Consider the following 19803-nt stretch of genomic DNA (forward strand, 5'->3'; position numbering starts at 1 on the left):
TGGGAAAAACCGTGGTATAGGAAAAAAAAACGCAAAGTATTTTTTAATTAATATTTTTTGAAAAACCGTGGTATAGGCTATTCGCGAAGTTCGAACCCGCGAAAATCGAGGGAACACTGTACAGCAATGATTTTGTGGAAAACTGTTATAAGTCATTAAATAAACTGCTGTAAGACAAGGATTACCTACTTGCAAACCTATAAGCAATTGGAAATAATAATTATAATTTATAATTATTATAATAATTATAATAATAATTTTTCCAATCTGATATATCATTAACCAAGGAAGCTCTTAATAAAAACAGCTGTATATTTAAATTTTATTCTGTGAGTTGTTTGTAGTCTCTATTCTTGTTAGTAAGAAACTTTGAAATTTTCTTTGGCAGACAAAAGATGAAGACTAATTGAAATCAACTGATATTTTTATTAAGATAGTGACAATCGCTGTTCCATTATTTTTGTTCTGTGGATACATTAGCCAAAATATATATATCGTAATTATTTTGGGAGTTTTTGCAAAATAATATACACTTTTTTTTTAATTTAGTTATTTTCTAGTTGATGCAGAAGGGAGGGTAGATATGCAACAGGAAGGAATATTCCGCAGCAACTGTATGGATTGCCTGGACAGGACAAATGTGGTTCAGAGCCTTTTAGCCCGCCGTTCTCTACAATCACAGCTACAGGTTAAGATTGCTTTCTGTATAAGGACTTTTTTTAAGAATTGAAGAGCTTAATAACTCTTAATAGCCATTCGATATATAAGATGTATTTTCCTGAAAGTGATATATTAGATTATGAAAATATGCCTCTGTGTATGGCTGTTTTTTGGAACATTAATTATTTCTAATTTCCATGCTTTTAAACTCTTAGCAGAATTTTACTTAATAATGGTTTCTTTTATACTTGTAGAAATTAAGTGTTTTGGATGCTACCCAGAGACTTGAAGAACAAGCAGAATTTGAGAAAATTTATAAAAATGGTGGGTTTCTATTTTGATAAGTAAAACCTAATCTTGTATTCTACTTACTTGCCATCTTTTTTTTTAATAAAACACTATTCTCTGTTCCTAGCATGGGCTGATAATGCAAATGCTTGTGCCAAACAATATGCTGGAACGGGTGCCTTAAAGACAGACTATACCAGGCAAGTTTGAGCCAGCCTTTCTTTATCACAAATATATTGATACATTTCAGAAAGAATATTTAGAGATTATTCATTGACTGATTTATTAAACTCAGTTATCATAGTATAATAGTGTAATAGTTAGTAGCTACATCAATGAAAAAAATGAATTAGAATGGGCATACTTTGTCTAACCAGCCTAATAGGTTTCTTAAAGCAGCTTATGGCAATTAATTATTACTAATAAAAACATACAAAAGATCCAGAAAAAAGAATCTTAGTAAAATTGGTCTTATTGCCAGTCAATCTAAAGATACATTTTACATTGGGTTGACATTTGAATAGCTGAAAACTTCTATTCTTAGTTATTCTTGTTTAAACCATCAATGGAAATGTAATGTTTATCACCTCAAGAAGATAATTCTTTATATAGCAGCTGCTAAATAATTAAATTCATAATTAAACTAAATCACTAAATCACTGTAGGAATAACAACATAATAAACATTTTATGATACATTTTACATAAACAAGGGTGAACTATTGTAAAATGAGCACCTTCAGTCTAAGCTTCAATATAAATTTGCAGGAAGACAACTTTTCTCAAAAGAGTCTAGGACAGTGGCTCCCAATGTGAAGCCTGCACAATTTGATTTTAATGGGGGCAATTTGAACTTTAAATCAAGTAAATGGCTTCCTCTGAATGAGTAAAGTTCACTTTTTGAATAAACTAAGAATTATATATTACAGGGGGGGACATCAGGATTTTAGAGAGATTTAGGTGAGACATTGCCAAAATAGGTTGAGAAGAATTGGTTTAGGACAGGGGTAGGCAAAGTTGGCTCTTCTATAACTCGTAGACTTCAACTCCCAGAATTCTTGAATCAATCATACTAGCTCAGGAATTCTGGGAGTTGAAGTCCACATGTCATAGAAGAACCAACTTTGCCTACCCCTAGTCTAGGAGAACTTGACCATGTCACCTTGGTGCGACTAAGTCAACACCACCAAGCTTCTGCTAACTCACCTCTGTCCTGCCTGTCCTTGCACAACAATGTCCAATTGCTGCTGGGACAACTCACCTTGGGCAACTGGAGGAATAGCTGGGCAGTTCTTGTGGAAGGCAAGGAGGGTGGGGGCAGTTCAAATCTCCAGGAGGAGTTTATTCCAGCGGGCCGGGGCCACCACAGAGAAGGCTCTTCACCTAGGTCCCGCCAGACGACATTGTTTAGTTGACGGGACCCGGAGAAGGCCAACTCTGTAGGACTTAATCAGCCGCTGGGATTTGTGTGGTAGAAGGCGGTCCCGTAGGTATTCTGGTCCAATGCCATGTAGGGCTTTATAGGTCATTATCAACACTTTGAATTGTGTCCGGAAACTAATCGGCAACCAGAGCAGGCCGGGAGGGTTGACTAGATGTGGGCATATCTGGGAAGGTCCATGACTGCTCATGCAGCCGCATTCTCCACGATCTGAAGTTTCTGAACACTCTTCAGAAGTAGCCCCATGTAGAGAGCATTGCAGTAGTCGAGCCTGGAGGTGAGGAGGGCATGAGTGACTGTGAGCAGTGAATCCCGGTCCAAATAGGGCCGCAACTGGTGCACCAGGCGAACCTGGGCAAACGCCCCCCTCGCCACAGCTGAAAGATGGTTCTCTAATGTAAGCTGTGGATCAAGGAGGACGCCCAAGTTGCGAACCCTCTCTGAGGGGGTCAATAGTTCCCCTTAGGGTAATGGACGGACAAATGGAATTGTCCTTGGGAGGCAAAAGCGACAGCCACTCTCTGTTGTCTGGGTTGGGTTCGAGCCTGTTGACACCCATCCAGACCCTAACAGCCTCCAGGCATCAGCACATCATTTCCACCGCTTCGCTGACTGGACATGGGATGGAGATGTACAACTGTGTGTCATCCACATACTGATGACACCTCACCCCATGCCCTTGGATAATTTCACCCAGGAGTTTCATGTAGATATTGAATAGCAGGGGGGAAAGGATCGACCCCTGAGGCACCCCACTAATACTGACTGCAATCAGCCGGAGAGGTAGGAGAAGAACCACTGTAGAAGAGTGCCTCCCACTCCCAACCCCTCCAGCCGGCTCAGAAGGATACTATGATCGATGATATCGAAAGCCACTGAGAGGGCAAGAAACAGAGGATAAACCCCTATCCTGGGCCCACCAGAGATCATCCATCAGCCCAACCAAAGCAGTTTCCATGCTGTAGCTGGGCCTGAATCCTGACTGCTGAGGGCCTAGATAATCAACTTCTTCCAAGGACCGCTGGACCTGGAGCGACATCACCTTCTCAACAACCTTCCCTATAAAGGGGAGGTTGGAGACTGGATGGTAGTTATTAAATACAGCTGGGTCCAGGGAAGGCTTCTTGAGGAGGGGGCGCACAAGTGCCTCCTTGTAGGTAGCCGGGAAGGACCCCCCCCAATCGATCTCACCTACTGCTGCCATCCCTGAATGTATTCTGTTCTGTGACCAAACAGTCTATAGGGGTGACTGTAGGCGTGTGAAAATGGAACATGCCTGGCCTCTGCCACATCCCCAAACTCTGAACAGCCCACAGATCAGCATGGCAGCAGCAGTGACAGCAATCGATGTGAAAATGGGAAGCTGCTGGCACCACTCTGCTCATCTGCTCACTCACCACCCACTTAGCTTTCCCTCCAGTGGGAAGCCCCTGTCCACCACTCTGTACTCTGCCCATCTGCTTGGATGCCTGGTTGGTTGGCCTTCCTTCTTTTGAGTCGTCTCTACTGTGAATTGGCTGTGTTGATCTGTCTTATAGTGACTTGGTAAGTTGACAGAGGCAATTTGGCAGTGGCGAGCTGGCCACATCTAGCTGTCCCATTATGTTCTCAAAGGGCCTATGAAAATTTGCAAGGGCTTTGTCTGGAAATTTTTTCTCTTGATTAAGAGAAGAAAGAAAATTTCACTTCAAAAACAGATATAATTATAATAGCCTAAATAAGACTCAGCCTTCCCGTTTAACCATGAAAGTATAAATAAAATTAATGCAAGTACTGTAGTTCATAACCTGCAACCATAATTGAGCCCAAAATTTCAATTCCTAATCAAGATAATTATTGTGTTTTGCCCCATTTTATTATCTCTTGTCACCATTTTTAAACAAATCATTGCAGTTATTTTATTTATTTATTTTATTTATTTTGTCAAACAATTATAGAGTGGTAATTTGTACAAATAAAACATTAGATAAGTAATGATAAAAAGTAACATAAGAAGACAATAGGACAGGGATGGTAGGCACAGTGGTGCACTTATGCACGCCCCTTACAGACCTCTTAGAAAGGGGGAGAGGTCAATTGTAGATAGTCTAAGGCTAAAGGTTTTGGGATTAGGAGTAGAAACCACAGATTACTCCACATTGATTACTCTGTTGCTGAAGTCGTATTTTTTGCAGTCAAGTTTGCAGCGGTTGACATTTAGTTTAAATCGATTTCGTGCTCATGTGTTGTGGTTGAAGGTGAAGTAGTCGTTAACAGGTAGGACATTTTGGTAAATGGTTTTATGAACTATAATTAAGTCAGAACGGAGACGACGGAGCTGTAAGTTGTCTAAACCAAGGACTTCAAGTCTGGCGGAGTAAGGTATTTTGTTGTAAGAAGAGGAGTGAACGACTCTTCTTGTGAAATATTTCTGAACTCTCTCAATTATGTTGATGTCAGATATGCAAAGTAGGTTCCATACAGGTGAGCTGTATTCTAATATTGGTCTGACAAATGTTTTGTAAGCTCTTGTTAGCAGTTCAAAATTACCAGAGAAGACGCTGCGAATGATTAGGTTAACAACTCTTAAAGCCTTTTTGGGAATGTTGTTGCAGTGGGCTCTAGGACTTAGGTCATTGGATATGAGTACTCCAAGGTCTTTGACAGATTGAGGGTTATCAATAAGTTCAATTCCTCCAAGTTTATATTTACTATTCTGATTCTTTTTACCAATGTATAAGACAGAGCATTTAGTGGTGGAGATTTGAAGTTGCCAGAATGGTTTTAAACCATTCTGCTACATGGTCAAGGTCTTTTTGAAGGGTAACAATATTGTCGGTGGTATTAAATAATTTGACATCATCTGCAAAGAGAACGCAATTGCTAGTGATGCATTCACAAAGATCGTTTATGTATAGTATGAATAGTGTTGGTCATAGTTCCCTCTAAGCTGAGCAGTGAGCAAGCGCTCACTTAAAAATCATCATCAACTCAGAATTTTCCAAACTTGCCCAGAAGCCGAGAGGGAAAGAGTGAGAGGGAAGGAGAGAGAGAGGAAGAGAGAGAAACAGATAGAAAAAAGAGAGGAAGGAAAAGAGAAAGAAAAAGAATGGGAGTAAGGAAGAGAGAAAGAAAATCAAAATCTAGTTTGAAACTAGCTCAACTATTTAAGTGGCATTTTGATATTGATAGAGTTGCCCTATTATGAGCTCACTGTTATAGACACACAGTACAGTATTTTATTTTGAAATTCTCTGAGGCAAAACAGGGTGGGGTTTTTATTTGTTTGTTTGTTTGTTTATTATTTCTGTGCCGCCCAGTCACGAAGGGACTGCTGCTCAGACACTATACTTTCCCACCCCCCAAAAAAATTAGAGGGAACACTGGTGTTGGTCCTAAAACACTACCTTGAGGAACACCACTGTTAACAGGAGCAGGAAGAGAAGTGGCACTTCTTATTTTGACCACTTGTTGTCTGTTAGATAGGAATGCTGTTAACCAATTGTGTAGTAGTCCAGAGATGCCGTAGGATTTGAGTTTCAGAAGAAGTTTGTCATGGACAACTGAGTCAAAGGCTTTGCAAAAGTTGATATAGATCACATCAATTGGATTACCTTGGTCAAGTTGAGTGGTCCAAATGTTTTTAGAGTGTAAGAGTTGTAGATTACAGGATAATTTTTCTGAAACCAAATTGTTTATTGGAAAGTAGGTTATTAGCTTCAAGGTGGAGTGTAATGGATTGGTTTATGATTGATTCCATAACTTTGCAGCTGACACAACACAAAGAGATAGGTCTGTAATTTTAAACGTTGCTTGGATCTCTTTTTTTGGAGATAGGAATGACTGTGGCAAGTGACCATAGTGTGGGTAGGGAGCTAGTACTGAAAGAATTATTAAAAATTATGCTCAGAGGTTCAGCCAAGGTGGAGAGCTTTTTAAAGAAGTATGCACATGGTCCATCTGGTCCAATAGATAAAGATGGTTTTAGGTTATGTAATGCCTTTCTAATGTTATCTTCTGTAAAATCAATTTGTGAAGATCATTCAGGTTATTTGTGGTGCGGTTAGGAAATGTTGGGCATGAGCCATTGTTGTTAACAAAGACTGGGCTGAAGAAGGTTGGCTTTGACTGATTCATCATTATGGTCTATGTTGTTTGGTCCTTTAAGGGATGGGATAGGTCTAGAGTCTTTGAGTTTATAGTTACCAAAGTTGTAGAAGGCACGAATAGACTTTGTCCGTAGAAGGTTTTCTTCTTGGATGATGTGATAATTGGTACATTCAGTCTTTATTTGGTGACATAAATTTTTATAGCAGCTTTTAAAGTTTGAAACACGGCCTGCTTTATTTTTGCGCCAAAGAATTCTTTTTTTGGTTTGGAACTTTCTTATTTTTATGGGTAATTTGTTTTTCTTAGTTTTGGTGAATATTAGTGGTATGTATAATTTGATGACTCTTTGGATTTCAAGTAAAACATATTGTAGTAGTCTTCAGTAGTGATGCAGTCAGAGAAAATTGTGTGCCAGTCGAGAGGTGAGAAATAGGCTTCGATGAGGTCGTTAAAAGTTATAGTTGGCTTTTCTATCGTTAAGGTGGTGTTTGTGAGGGTGTATGTTTAGGTAAAAGTCAATCATGCTATGGTCACTGTTAGAAAAGGGTTCTTTTATTTGTAGTCCATAAATTGAGTGTAGACTGTTGCAGAAGATGAGGTCAGGACAATTGTTAAGTCTAGTGTTGTCAGTAGTTAGTTGATCTAGTCCTAGGCTAGTAATGGCATTGTAAAGGGTTGAATGTATGGGTTCAGTGGAACATTCGTTTAGGGTCCAGTTTAAATGTGGAAGGTTTAAGTCTTCAAGAAATATAAGAGGATGTGGGCGGGAGCTTGCCCACGTTAGCAGTGAGATTAGCTTTTTCTTGTGTGTGATATCATAATCTGGAGCTCTATAACATAGAAAGAAGCGAAGTGTGGTATCTAAAGTCAGTTCACAGAAGATGGTTTCAGGAAGATAAAGTTCTTGTTTAACTTGCACTTTTTAAAGGTTGAGTGATTTCTTGTAGAAGATTGCAACCCCACCTCTGCGGGATTCGCGGTCAGAACGGTAAACTTGATAGTCACTTACTGTGATATCGGAGTCTGGGAGGGATTCATTTAACCATGTTTCACAGATAAATGTGATGTCGAATTTAGCATTTTGTAGTAAGAGGAGTTCAGGTATTTTATTAATGATGCTTCTTGAGTTCATTAGTTTACATTTGAGATTAGAAAGGGATGTTGTTGAGGAAGTAAGGGGCGTGCATACCTAGTCTTGGTTTATTGAGAGTTAGTTTTGAGTAGTGATGTTAAGCTATTAACACAGTTGTTAAATGAATTTGGCTTTCCCATTAACTTTGCTTGTCAAAAGGTCGCAAAAGATGATCACATAATCTTGGGACACTGCAATAATCATAAATACATGTCAGTTGCCAAGAATCCAAATTATGATCACACAGCTATGGGAATGCAGCAATGGTCGTAAGTGTGAAAAATTGTCAACTTTTTTCAGTGCTATTCGAAAGGTTTCTAAATGAATGGTTGCAAGTCAAGGGCTATCTGTAATGAGCACATCTCACCTGTATATTTGCAAAACTAAGTCAATGCAAGGAATGTCAATACAGTTCAGTTTCTAATATGTAAGTACTTGGTACTAAATTTCTGACTTCTTGAGAGACAGTCTGTATTAATGTTGAAATCTTATTTTCAAAAATTCAGAACTGGAAAGAGAACACAATGGGGCCTATTAATTGATGGTTGGAACTCACTAATTCGTTACTATAAAAACAACTTTTCTGATGGATTTAGACAGGTAAGGTTTGACATTGTCACTTGCTCATTTATTTAGGTTTAACTGTAGCCTTATGCTGAATTTAAAAGAATGTGATCACTGTGTTCAGGGATATTTCTAAAACACCTACTGTAAATCCTTCAAAGAAGTGCTGCTGCTTTGTTCAATTGTTACAAATTGGGCTGTGTTTGAAAACCATAAAGTACTTTGGGATGTAAGGAGGAAATGGCATTTAATTTATATTCTGGATTGTTTTTCAGGATGCTATTGATCTCTTTCTTGGAAATTATTCAGTGGATGAAGTAGATTCTCTCAGTCCTTTTCATGTACAGAAAGACTGGAAGTTTTTGGCTGTAAGAACTTCATAAAATCTTTTGCTATTTGTTTATTTTTTTAAAGCAGTGTTGAATTTGATTAGACTAATATAATTTTGGGATTACAGGTTTTTCAACACTTCCAAACGCTATTTGATAAAATGTAGGGCATATTTTAGGATATAAATATTTATTGTAAAGGAGAATCCCAAGGGTTTGTTATATGAGTTTCATTCTTTTTGCTTTTTAAAAATTTTATAAAAAGTTTTACTTTTTCACCAAACATACACAGATACATACATACATACATACACCATATCGTCAAAACATCCATAATAATATATTTCTATTCAAAATATCATAAACATGTCTCTTTAACTGCTCCTTTTATACATTTATCTCTAGTCTGCTTCCCTCCTAAATGTCACACTATTCCTCTCTATCTCCATCAATCCACTCTACCTTCTTCCTCCTTCTCCATCTTTTTCCTACTTCCCTCCTCTCCCCTTGCTTTCTACTTCCTCTTTCTCCCTGAGTACATCTAATCATAATCCATTCTATGGTTAGTAGATTAGTAATTCAAAAACTCTTAACTTCATTCCAACTTCTGAGCTATTTCTTAATCTTGTATCTTTCCCTTTATTGTTTAATTGTTTGTTTATTGTTTAACAGGATTTGTATGCTGCCCAATTCCAGTGGACTCGGCAGCTAATGGCTTATAGAAAACAGTATAACATTACAATATAAAAAAGAATATAAAAAGCAATAACCCTGTAAATAGCATTCAAACATTCAATCATTCATGGTCCCAGGCCCGCTAGAAAATTCAGGTCTTAATGGCTTTCCGGAAGGCTGGTAGAGCAAGGATAGTGTGAATCTCCAGGGGCAGTTGGTTCCAAAGAGTCAGAGCTGCCCCAGAGAAGGGTCTTCCCCATGGCCCCACCAATTGATATTGTTTGGCAGACGGGACCCGGAGAAGGTCAACTCTGTGGGCTCTTATTGGCTGCAGAGAAGTGTAAGGTAGTAGACAGTCTGGTCCTAAACCATGTAGACCTTTAAAGGTGATAAGCAACACCTTGAATTGTATCCGGAGACCGACTGGTAGTCAATGCAGCTCACAGAGAGTTGGAGTTATACAGGTAATCTTGGTATCCCTACTATAGTTTGTGTGGCTGCATTTTGAACCAAGAGTAGCTCCATGTAAAGCGCATTGCAATAGTCCAGGCAGGAGGTGATGAGGGCGTGAGTGACTGTGTGAAGAGTCTTTTGATCTAGGCAAGATCACAACTGGTACACAAGATGGGCATGTGCAAAAATGCCCCTAGCCACAGCTGAGAGATGTTGCTCTAACCTCAGCTTCAGATCTAGGAGGACACCCAAGTTACGGACCTTCTCTGAGGGGGTTATTTCTCCCCCCCCCCAGTACCAAAGACAGACAGGTGGCATGGTCTTCGGGGGGCAAAACCCATAGCCATACAATATTGTCAAGGTTAAGTTTGAGCCTGTTGACTCCCATCCAGACCTTTATGTCTTCCAGGCACTGGCACATCACATCGACCATTTTGCTGAATTGACACGGGGTGGAAATGTACAGCTTAGTATCATCAGCATACTGTTGGTAACTCACCTAGTGCCGTTGGATGCTCTCACCCAGTGGTTTCCTGTAGATGTTGAAAAAGAGAGGAGAGAGGATCAAACCCTGCGGCACCCCAAAAAGGGGGGGGAGGAGTCGATCTCTGTCTTCCCATTAACACTGACTCTGATTGACCAGAGAGATAGGAGAACCATCATAAAACAATGCTTCCCACTCCCAATCCCTCCAGACATCACAGAAGGATACCATGATCAATGGTATCAAAAACCACTGAGAGGTCAAGAAGTATAGGATAGAGGAATGATCCCTATCCCAGGCATGTCAGAGATCATCCATCAGCATGACCAAAGTGCTTTCAGTGCTGTAACAGGATCTGAAGCCAGATTGAAATGCGTCCAGGTAATCCACTTCCTCCAAGGACCACAACTTTGCCCAGAAAGGACAAATTGGAGACAGGACTATAGTTGTTTAATGAGACTGGATCCAAGGAAGGCTTCATGAGGAGGGGTCTCACCACTGCTTCCTTTAGTAGTTGCAGCAAGGATCCCTCACTCGAGGCGTTGACTAACACCTGGATCTAGCCTTGTTTCACCTCCTTGCTGGCCAGGACCAGCCAGGAGGGGCATGGGTCCAATAAACAAGTGGAGGTGCTCATCACTCCCATCGCCTTATCCACGTCATCCATGTCACAGGATCAAACTCATCCCACACAACATGACTAAGACTTGCCCCAGTCATCTCAGCTGACATTACCCAATTGGAGTCCAGGTCCACCCAGATCTGAGCAATTTTGTCCGTCAGAAACTGAACAAATTCCTCGGCTGTACCCTGTAAGGGTTCTTCAGCTCTCTCCTTACCAAGAAGAGAGTGGGTCACTCTAAAAAGGGCAGCCAGGCGAGAATCTGCGGATGCAATAAAAGCAGGAAAATATGAATATTTCACACACCCCATCGCCACTAAGTGTTCGGTCAGACTCTGATTTACAGGCTCTTTACTGACTTACTGGTCCTCCAGCAGCGCTCTATACTTATTGTTTAATACATTATACCAGGTATATCTACTGTTATTCTAATGCTGCCTCCTTCCTCCTATTTTGCCTGGGTCTATCACCTCTAATTTTCCACTTTCTTCCAAATTAATCGCTATGACTTAGTTTGCAGGAATGTTCGTTATCTCTTATACTTCTCAGTTTTGGGCTGTTTTCTTCCCTCTCCTCAAGTTTTTTACTACCACTGTGGGTGTGGCTTAATTTGGGTGTGGCTTGACAGTCATGTGACTGGGTGGGAGTGGCTTGATGGTTATGTGATGGTGGGAATGTTTCATGGTCGTGACTGGGTGGGTATGGCTAAGTGGTCATGTGACTGGGTGGATGTGGTTAAGTGGTCACAATCCTAGTTCCCCCTATAAGGATTGCTGCATCCAGACCTTTTACAATCCCCCAAAGAATTAAAGGAAACTAGATTCCATACAGCTCTGAACCATTAACTGAATATAAGTAGTCCGCATTTAATGGCCAGTTGCTTAGCACGTGTTCAAATTTATGACTGGCTTCCTCAGAGCTATTTGACCAGTTTTTTGAGTTTTGACAACCATCTGCATGTACACATGTATGCATGCACGCACACATACACATTTATGACCAGTTACAACATCCCAATCATATAACTGAGGTTTTCTATGCTTTTTTTTTGCCAGTTCCCAACAATTTCTTCTGGTTTTCAATTAAAAATGCCCATAAGGGAAAATTGACTCATTTAACAACCATTGTTCACTTAATAACCACAAGGTTCACTTAACGACCATGGTGTTTGCCTAATCCAGGGGTCTGCAGCCTTAAACACTCAAAGAGCCATTTTTGTATTTGATTTTAAACAGGAATCTCTCTGTGTGTGTGTATGTGTGTGTGTCTATCTTTCTTTCTTTCATTCATTCATTCATTCATTCATTCATTCATTCATTTGATTTTTATGCCGCCCTTCTCCTTAGACTCAGGGGGGTTTACAACATGTTAGCAATAGCACTTTTTAACAGAGCCAGCATATTGCCCCCACAATCCAGGTCCTCATTTTACCCACCTTGGAAGGATGGAAGGCTGAGTTTTACCTTACCTTATCTTTCTCTCTCTCTCATCTTTCTCTCTCTCATCTCTTGTTATTCATCTCTTCCATCTCTCTTTTTCTCCCCCCTTCTCATCTCTCTCCCTCTCTCATCTCTTTCTCCCTTTCTCTCATGTTTCTCTCTTTCCTGTCTCATTCTCTCCCTCCATTATTTTCTCATTTCTTTTTTCCTCCTCCTGCCACTCTCTCATCTCTTTCATGCATGAGTCCAGTCCCCTAATCATCTAAGTTGCTCTTCTTTGCACTCTCTCCAGAGTCTCAACATCCTTGTTACATAGACTAACAGTGTTTTCAAGCTTCATACTTTTATGGCATTTGATTTTTAAAATTCTCCAGCCAGCATGCTGGCTGGGAAATTTTGGAAGTTGAAGTCTATACATTTTAAAATTGCCAACGTTGAAAAACACTGGATAAGAATTAAATCTATTTCAAGGACATTTATATTAAATTAAGTTAGGCATAGTTGAAGGTAGTTGAAGGTTTGTTGCAGGAATTTATTCACCCCTTTAAAAAAACGCATTTGGCACAAAGGAACATAGAAAGTTTAAACAGATTTTTATTTAATCTGTCACAACGCTGCTCCAATAGCTGCATGCTTTGCAATTGACTATATCTCTTATTTTAGAGAATTAAACCATAAAAATACCTGAATTCATATTACTATCTCTTATATGTGTGGTATTAAATAATGACCTCTCCATTCTAAAGAGTTCTGTCATCATGTAAGCCCCACTGTAGGAAGTGGGGAAAATGTCCATAGAATTCAAAATGGATTTTTGCAGAGCCTCTCCCCTACTAACATTTTCTGCTTGTTTCTTTTAGATAACCAAAATGTATACTGTTAAACTTTTCTGACACTGCCAAGGGAAGCCTCTCCTTAGTCCTGATAATTCATGACAGCAACATGTGTTCAAATCCTTGATTGTTTAGCTAAAATAATTATGTTTTGACCACAAGAAGATTTTGGTTCATATGTTTTAGCCTTCAGTCCCCTAATCACCTTAAACATTCAAAGAGCTATTGGGACCCATTTTCCACAGAAGTTGAACCCCGTTCACATCATTAGTCCTTCCTTCTTCCCTCCTGATTTTACCTTCCTTGCTGTCTCTTCCTTCCTTCCTCCCCCCTCCCTCACTCACACACACACACACACATACACACAGTCTGATTGTAGGCAAGCAGTTAGCTCCGTTGTTTAAAAGGCTCTAAGTAATTTTTTTACATTAACAAAACTTATACCTAAACAACAGAATATAGGAACAAAAAAACATATCAGCAGCTTGATATGTTGAGGTTCTGAGGTCCCTCCCCCCCTTCCTCCTTTGTTCCTTTTGCTTTCAGGGTGGGAGGAAAACCAAATAGAAACGGAGGTGTGCCTAGTTATAAAAAGGAGAAAGGCATCTTACAGCCATAGCACGATTTCTGGATCTGAAAAGTTGAGGGGACCCAAGCAGAGTGGGTTCTAACTTACCTCTCTGTTGGCTGGCTTCCTCAAAATGGTGACTGCATGCACAGGGCCAGAAGCTTCTGCACACGCTTAGAAGAAAAATTGTAAAAAAAATTTAAAAAATTAAAAAAGAAAGCCAAAACCAAGATGGTGACCACATGCACAGGGATTGAAGCTCGGCTTCTGCACATGCTCAGAAGAAAAGAAAATTTTTTTAAAAAAAATTCAGATGGCAGCGCCCAGGGACCAGCACTGACTGTACCAAGCTGGTGACGTCATCAGCAGGCTCCTACTAGTACAGCGCACTGTACCGTACCGGTAGGAACCTACTGCTATATCTTCTCAATTAGTATCTTCACTAATAACTTTTTAAAAATTTCATCATTTTTAAGTGCCCTAAATATTATTTATTCAGACATAGGTTAGTGCAACCTTCTTGTGGTGCTCGACCTTCTGTGGGGGTAGTACAAATCTTCAGAGGGAGCTGATTCCAGAGGGCCAGAGCCGCCACAGAGAAGGCTCTTCCCCTAGGTCCCACCAAACAACATTGTTTGGAGAAGGCCAACTCTGTGGGACTTTATCGGCCACTGGGATTTGTGCGGCAGAAGGCGGTCCCGTAAGTAATTATTTGTATAGGTCTTTTAATCTCTTTTTCCTATTACCCCTCTCATTTTTATCCCTCTTGCTTTTTTCTTGTCACTGTAAATCCCAGAATAATCATTGTAGGTCCTAATATATTCATCAGTCTGTCCTTTATTTCTGATTTCATTTCCATTTTCAAATTCACAAACTATTATTATTAATGGAATTCTGTCCAATCCAATTCAAAATCTTCTTTCACTGAAGCATTATACCATCAAACAGAATAACTAGTTATTTAAGTTCTTTCAGACTCTTAGATATCTTCTTTTAGCCAATGTCAGTTTCTAGCTGTTAGCATAAACACGCTTCCACAGCCTATTACAATGTTTTATTTTAACCAACAAATAGCACTGTCAATTCCCAATATAGCAAAACAGCTCTTTTTAAAGAGTAAGTTTCTATATTTCTGTATTTCAAATTCACTTAGCACTTGTAAATTGTTTTCAAGTTCTCATTTGTCCAGCATTTTAATTTCCACCATCTATTGTAAAAACATCCTCAAAGTTAGACTTTTAGTTTGTTGCTTTAAATCTCTCTATGGTCTTTCAAATTGTTAGATAGCCTTTTTTGTTCCCCTTATTGCATTATTTTCTTTTAACCAGCAAATGGCACTGTAAATTCCCAGTATAACAAAGCACCTCTTTTTAAAAAAAAGTAAAAGTAAAGTTATTTTCTTCAGATTCTTATTTGTCCAACTTTTTAAAAAAACTTACACCAAATCTGTTTCCCAAATTAGGTTTCTAATCCTGTTCCTTAAAAATTCTCTATGAGCTTTCAAATTGATAGCCACTCCCTCCATTTTGAAGCCTCTTTTGTTCCCCTTTACATTTTAATTTCCTTCTTTTAATCTTTATATTCACCAAGCACTCACCTTTTTCAGTACTTCCTCACCTCTCTCCACCACATATGCTTAGATCTTTTCACCCACGCAAGCCACAATCTCTTCAAATAATCCATTCATTTGTGACAATCTCATCTTCTTCAGCTGCTGGGTGAGAGGCTGATGCTGGTTGGGGGGCGGAGATTGCAAGCCCTCCCCCCCACCTACAGATCTAAGACAGGTGCCTCTATTCTTCATTGACTTCCAAACAACACAATATTTGAAATAAAGTTTAAAACTGTGCTATTACATCTTGGTGCATTTGGAAGATTTTAGCTGTAATTTTCAAGGGCTATACTGGACAGAGTGAAATAAAATGACTTGATTATCATAGCTCTGTACTTTATACTTAAATGTGTATAGTTTGTTAATGGCAACAGATAGCAATTGGAATTGCAGAAATGATTAAATGTTAAAAGGGGATTAATGCATTGAATGCAGCTTTTTTCCCATCTATGCAATTTATGAGATTAGAAAAAGAAATATAAATGAATAATTGGATTTTCTTGTTTAGTAATTAGTGAGAAAATGCACATGTCGAAAAGTTATATTTAGTATTTGAATTACAATAGTAATTCAGCAGCCTTTTAATAAGATTAATATAAAAAGCATAAATAAAATAAGAGTAGTACAATGAGGCTAACAAATTTTTTTGTAGTCAAGGCCACCTTTTTTTTAAAAAAAAGTAAAAGAAGCTGGGAAATGATTATGGACAACATTAATGCCTTTTTTTTGAAAAAGAGAATAAATTTTAAAGAATCTGTTTTGCTATTCTACTAAAAAAAATTTAAAATGGTATAGGTAAATTTTCTGCAACCTTCAGCTTGCCCGTCCCTATGTTATGGGATGGAAATGAATAGAGGACACAAGAATGGAATTATAGGGCAAGTTTCTTATTTGTTGACCATCTCCATTTTTTCTTTAAATTTGTTCAAAAAGCATCTGGTTCTTTTAGAACTAGATAAAACATGTAACTTAGCATCTTTGACAGTATTTTATATGTTATATATGAGAAACGTGCAGTGAACTAGATTTTCTTTTGCAGTGGGTAACATCAGTTTTTTGTTTGAGAGGCATAATAGGTTTTTATGATGACATAAGTTGAAGATATACAGGTAGTCTTCAACTTACAACAGTTCGTTTAGTGACCGAAGTTATATCGGCACTGAAAAAAAGTGACTTATGACTATTTTTTTGACTGTTGCGGCATCTCCATAGCAACATGATCAAAATTTGGATGCTTGACAACTAGTTTATATTTATGATGGTTGCAGTTCCTTGGGTCAATTAATAAGTAAAATAAGTAAATATGTTCCTTGGATTTTCTGACAGGAAAAGCCAATGGGGAAGCCCAATTCATTTAATAACTATGTTACTAATTTAACAACTGCATTGATTCACTTTACAAATGTAGCAAAAAGTCCTAAAATGGTCAAACTCACTTACAAAATTTCTCATTTAATAACATAAATTCTAGGCTCAATTGTGGTCAAGGACTCCCTGTACAGTGATACGAACCCCTCGTCACACGAATTTTTCGAGATACGAACTCGGGGTTTGATTTCTTTGCCTCGTCTTAAGAACCATTTTGGTCTTACGAACCCGAGCCCGGGTCCGTGGGCTCTCTTACTGCGCGTGCACTCTCTTACTACCGCAGGGATTCCACTGCCTTGTGACTGCCACCGCTGGGATTTCCCATTCATTTCCCGCCCCCGCCAGGATTCCCCGCCTCCCGACTGCCAGCCGAAGTGCCTGGGATTTTCCCTTGGCTTTCCAGCGGCTGGTCGAGATGCCCCCCTTCCTCCTCCTCCTGCCCGGCAGGTGGCAAAGCACTGGGGGGGAGATGTCAGGCCATCCCTCCTGCCCCCCCCCCAGCCAAAAATGCAAAGCCAGGCCACTACTGCCAAAGGAGGCTTGAGCCTTTCAGTCCTCCCCGCCCCTTCGTCCCGCCCATCGCCCTCGGCCAGCAGGATCCTCCACAACTGCCTGTCAGAACCTGCCTCCCGAGGCCTCTTGCCCGGTAGGAAGCGAAGTGCTAGGTGGGAGGGTCAGGCTGGCCCTCCTGCCCCACCCCATGTAAAAAATGCAAAGCGGCTGTGAGAGCACTTTCTCTGAGCCCCACCTCTCCTGCAGCCCTTTCACTGACCGCCCTGGATGAAAGCCCTCCTAGCAAAGGGGCTGCAAGAAGGGTGGGGTGGGCGTTCCGGAAGCGCTTGGAGAAAGTGCTCTCGCAGCCGCTTCGCTGGGAGCGCTTTCTCCGAGTGCTTCTGGAGCGCCCGCCCCGCCCCTCTCACAGCTCCTTCACTGAGACCATTCCTCCAGGGCTGTCAGCAAAGGGGCTGCAGGAGAGGCGGGGCAGGTGTTCCCAAAGCGTTCGGAGAAAGCGCTCTCGCAGCCGCTTCATTGAGAGTGCTTTCTCTGAACCCTTCCGGAATGCCTGCCCCGCCTCTTCTGCAGTCCCTTCACTAACAGCCCTGGATAAAACGCTCCCTGCGAAGGGGCTGCGAGAGGGATGGGGCAGGTGTTCCCAAAGCGCTCGGAGAAAACCCTCCCACAGCCCCTTCGCTGGGAGCGCTTTCTCCAAGCCAGCCTCTTCGCAGCCGCCCGTCTGCTGCAGACCCGCCATCCCAAAGGGTGGGGCTGCCAAATCCCGGCGGATTCCATCCCTCTGGCCAGGACAAGAGGATAGTGGTGGCGGCAGCAGTTTCCCTTTGAGAAGCAGCAGCAGCACCGGGAATGTCACGTCCCCCCCCCACCGCCCACCGCTCCCGAACAAGGATCCGAATGCTGGCAGTAATGGGCAAAAGGGGTGAGTTTGGGGCTTGCACGCATTATTCGCTTTTCCATTGATTCCTATGGGAAACATTGTTTCATCTTATGAACTTTTCACCTTACGAACCTTGTCCCGGAACAAATTAAGTTCGTAAGACGAGGTATTACTCTATTCTAAAATAACATTTTTGGGAGCTGAAGCTGAACTTTACGTTTGTATTCTATATGTACATCATATACAACTGGACTTTCAAATGATTATGTATTGTGTATTGCCCCCTAACTTTGTGCATTTCTTTCTTTCCCTAGTTACCTATTATTATGGTAGTTGCTTTCTCAATGTGCATTATCTGTTTGCTTATGGCAGGTAAGTAATCATTCAGCCTTTACACTTCACACAATACTGCAGATTATTTTTGACAAGACTTATTACTTAGTGACCAGTTCCAAGATGATTTTCCTGGAGTACTTAGCATGTTTCTCTGAAACTAGGACTTGGTCTTATTTTTTTGGACCAAAACACCCATTAGATTTTATTTTCAGGGGTTCTTATCTTGCAGCAGTGGCTTAGAGCTTCCGAGGGCAGATTCATCTTCTACTCAGAGAAACGATGGAGAACTCAAAGCTTCATCTGCTTGAAAATGGGTTGTTTTAAAATGGGGCTAGCACATTGAGATCTCCTGCCTCACCCCCACCCATCCCTGATCTTCACAAACCTTTTGCCCAGAGGGAGACGAAGTTTCATCTGTTTGCAAACTGGTGCTTTGAAATGGAACGATTACCATATTTTTCAGTTTACAAGACGCACCGGTATATAAGATGCACCTAGAATTTAGAGGAGGAAAACAAGGAAAAAAGTATTCTGAACCAAATGGTGTAGTATTATATTGTTTAATAAAATACCAGTGTAGCAGAATACTTTTTACAACCATGTATACTTTTTAAAACCATGTACACTTTTTACAAACTTCAAACTTGACAGCTTCAAGACTTGTAGACTTCAACTCCCATAATTCCTCCACCAGTCATGCTAGCTCAGAAATGGGAATTGAAGTCCACAAGCCTTAAAACTACCAGGTTTGAGGACCCTTGCACTCTTAACCCCTAACTCCAACAATCAAACAAAACAAACAAATGAGGACAATTCATTTTGTTAGTTGTTTCTTTAATCACAGAAATGCTAGTGATTGAATCATTTACAATTACAGTTCCCTGCTGAGATTGCCTTAACATTATACCATGACGTTTTCAAAGACCCCTCTCTTGGCTACTCCAATTTTCACAATTGAAGTTCATGGAAATATATGGTGATGATGATAAACCTGAAATGTTCCTTAAAAGTAGTGTTTCTAGAGCAGGGATCTCCAACCTTAGCAACTTTTAAGACTTGTGGACTACAACTCCCAGAGTTCCTCAGCCACCTTTGCTGGTTGAAGAACTCTGAGAGTTGAAGTCTACAAGTCATAAAGTGGCCAACAGTGGAGACCCCTGGACCAGATGACCTACAGTATAGAGTCCCTTCTAACTCGGGGAGGGGGGGTGCGCGCACACGCACACTCTCACTCCCCCCTCTGCACATGTGCGGGCATGCAGAAGTGTAAAAACAAAACTTTGTTTTCAAGATACACTTTTTTATTCCATTTTGCCCCTCTTCCTTTCTTTCTCTCTCTCTGAGGTCATTCGTGAGGCCAAAATAAAACTGAAGTGTAAAAACTTCCATTGCTTTAAGAGCCACCTAAACAGCCGTCTCCCCAAAGCTCGCTCGGCTTCAGGCTATTATTGATAGTATCCAATGCTCTCCATAGCCTGCCTCCCCGATACTTTTTGAGACTCCCTCTTTCTCAATTAT

General features: G+C 40.4%; 1 protein-coding gene and 1 long non-coding RNA gene across 3 annotated transcripts in view; one reads left to right on the forward strand and one right to left on the reverse strand.

The window, feature by feature from the left end:
• SACM1L (SAC1 like phosphatidylinositide phosphatase) overlaps nt 1-19803 on the forward strand; it is a 148634-nt gene that overhangs the window by 118054 nt on the left and 10777 nt on the right. For both annotated transcript variants that reach the window (XM_070727045.1, XM_070727046.1), the window contains exons 14-19: nt 550-688; nt 915-984; nt 1076-1148; nt 8116-8209; nt 8449-8541; nt 18264-18321. In XM_070727045.1, coding sequence (XP_070583146.1) covers nt 550-688; nt 915-984; nt 1076-1148; nt 8116-8209; nt 8449-8541; nt 18264-18321 — 527 coding nt within the window. The remainder of the gene's footprint in view (nt 1-549; nt 689-914; nt 985-1075; nt 1149-8115; nt 8210-8448; nt 8542-18263; nt 18322-19803) is intronic.
• Nucleotides 6770-11601, reverse strand: LOC139153300 (uncharacterized). Its single transcript, XR_011556789.1, has 2 exons — nt 10850-11601; nt 6770-10163 (listed from the first exon to the last, which is right to left on the reverse strand). It is a non-coding gene; the product is annotated as an uncharacterized lncRNA (long non-coding RNA).

Source organism: Erythrolamprus reginae, chromosome Z, assembly GCF_031021105.1.
Source record: "Erythrolamprus reginae isolate rEryReg1 chromosome Z, rEryReg1.hap1, whole genome shotgun sequence".
Taxonomy (NCBI): domain Eukaryota; kingdom Metazoa; phylum Chordata; class Lepidosauria; order Squamata; family Dipsadidae; genus Erythrolamprus; species Erythrolamprus reginae.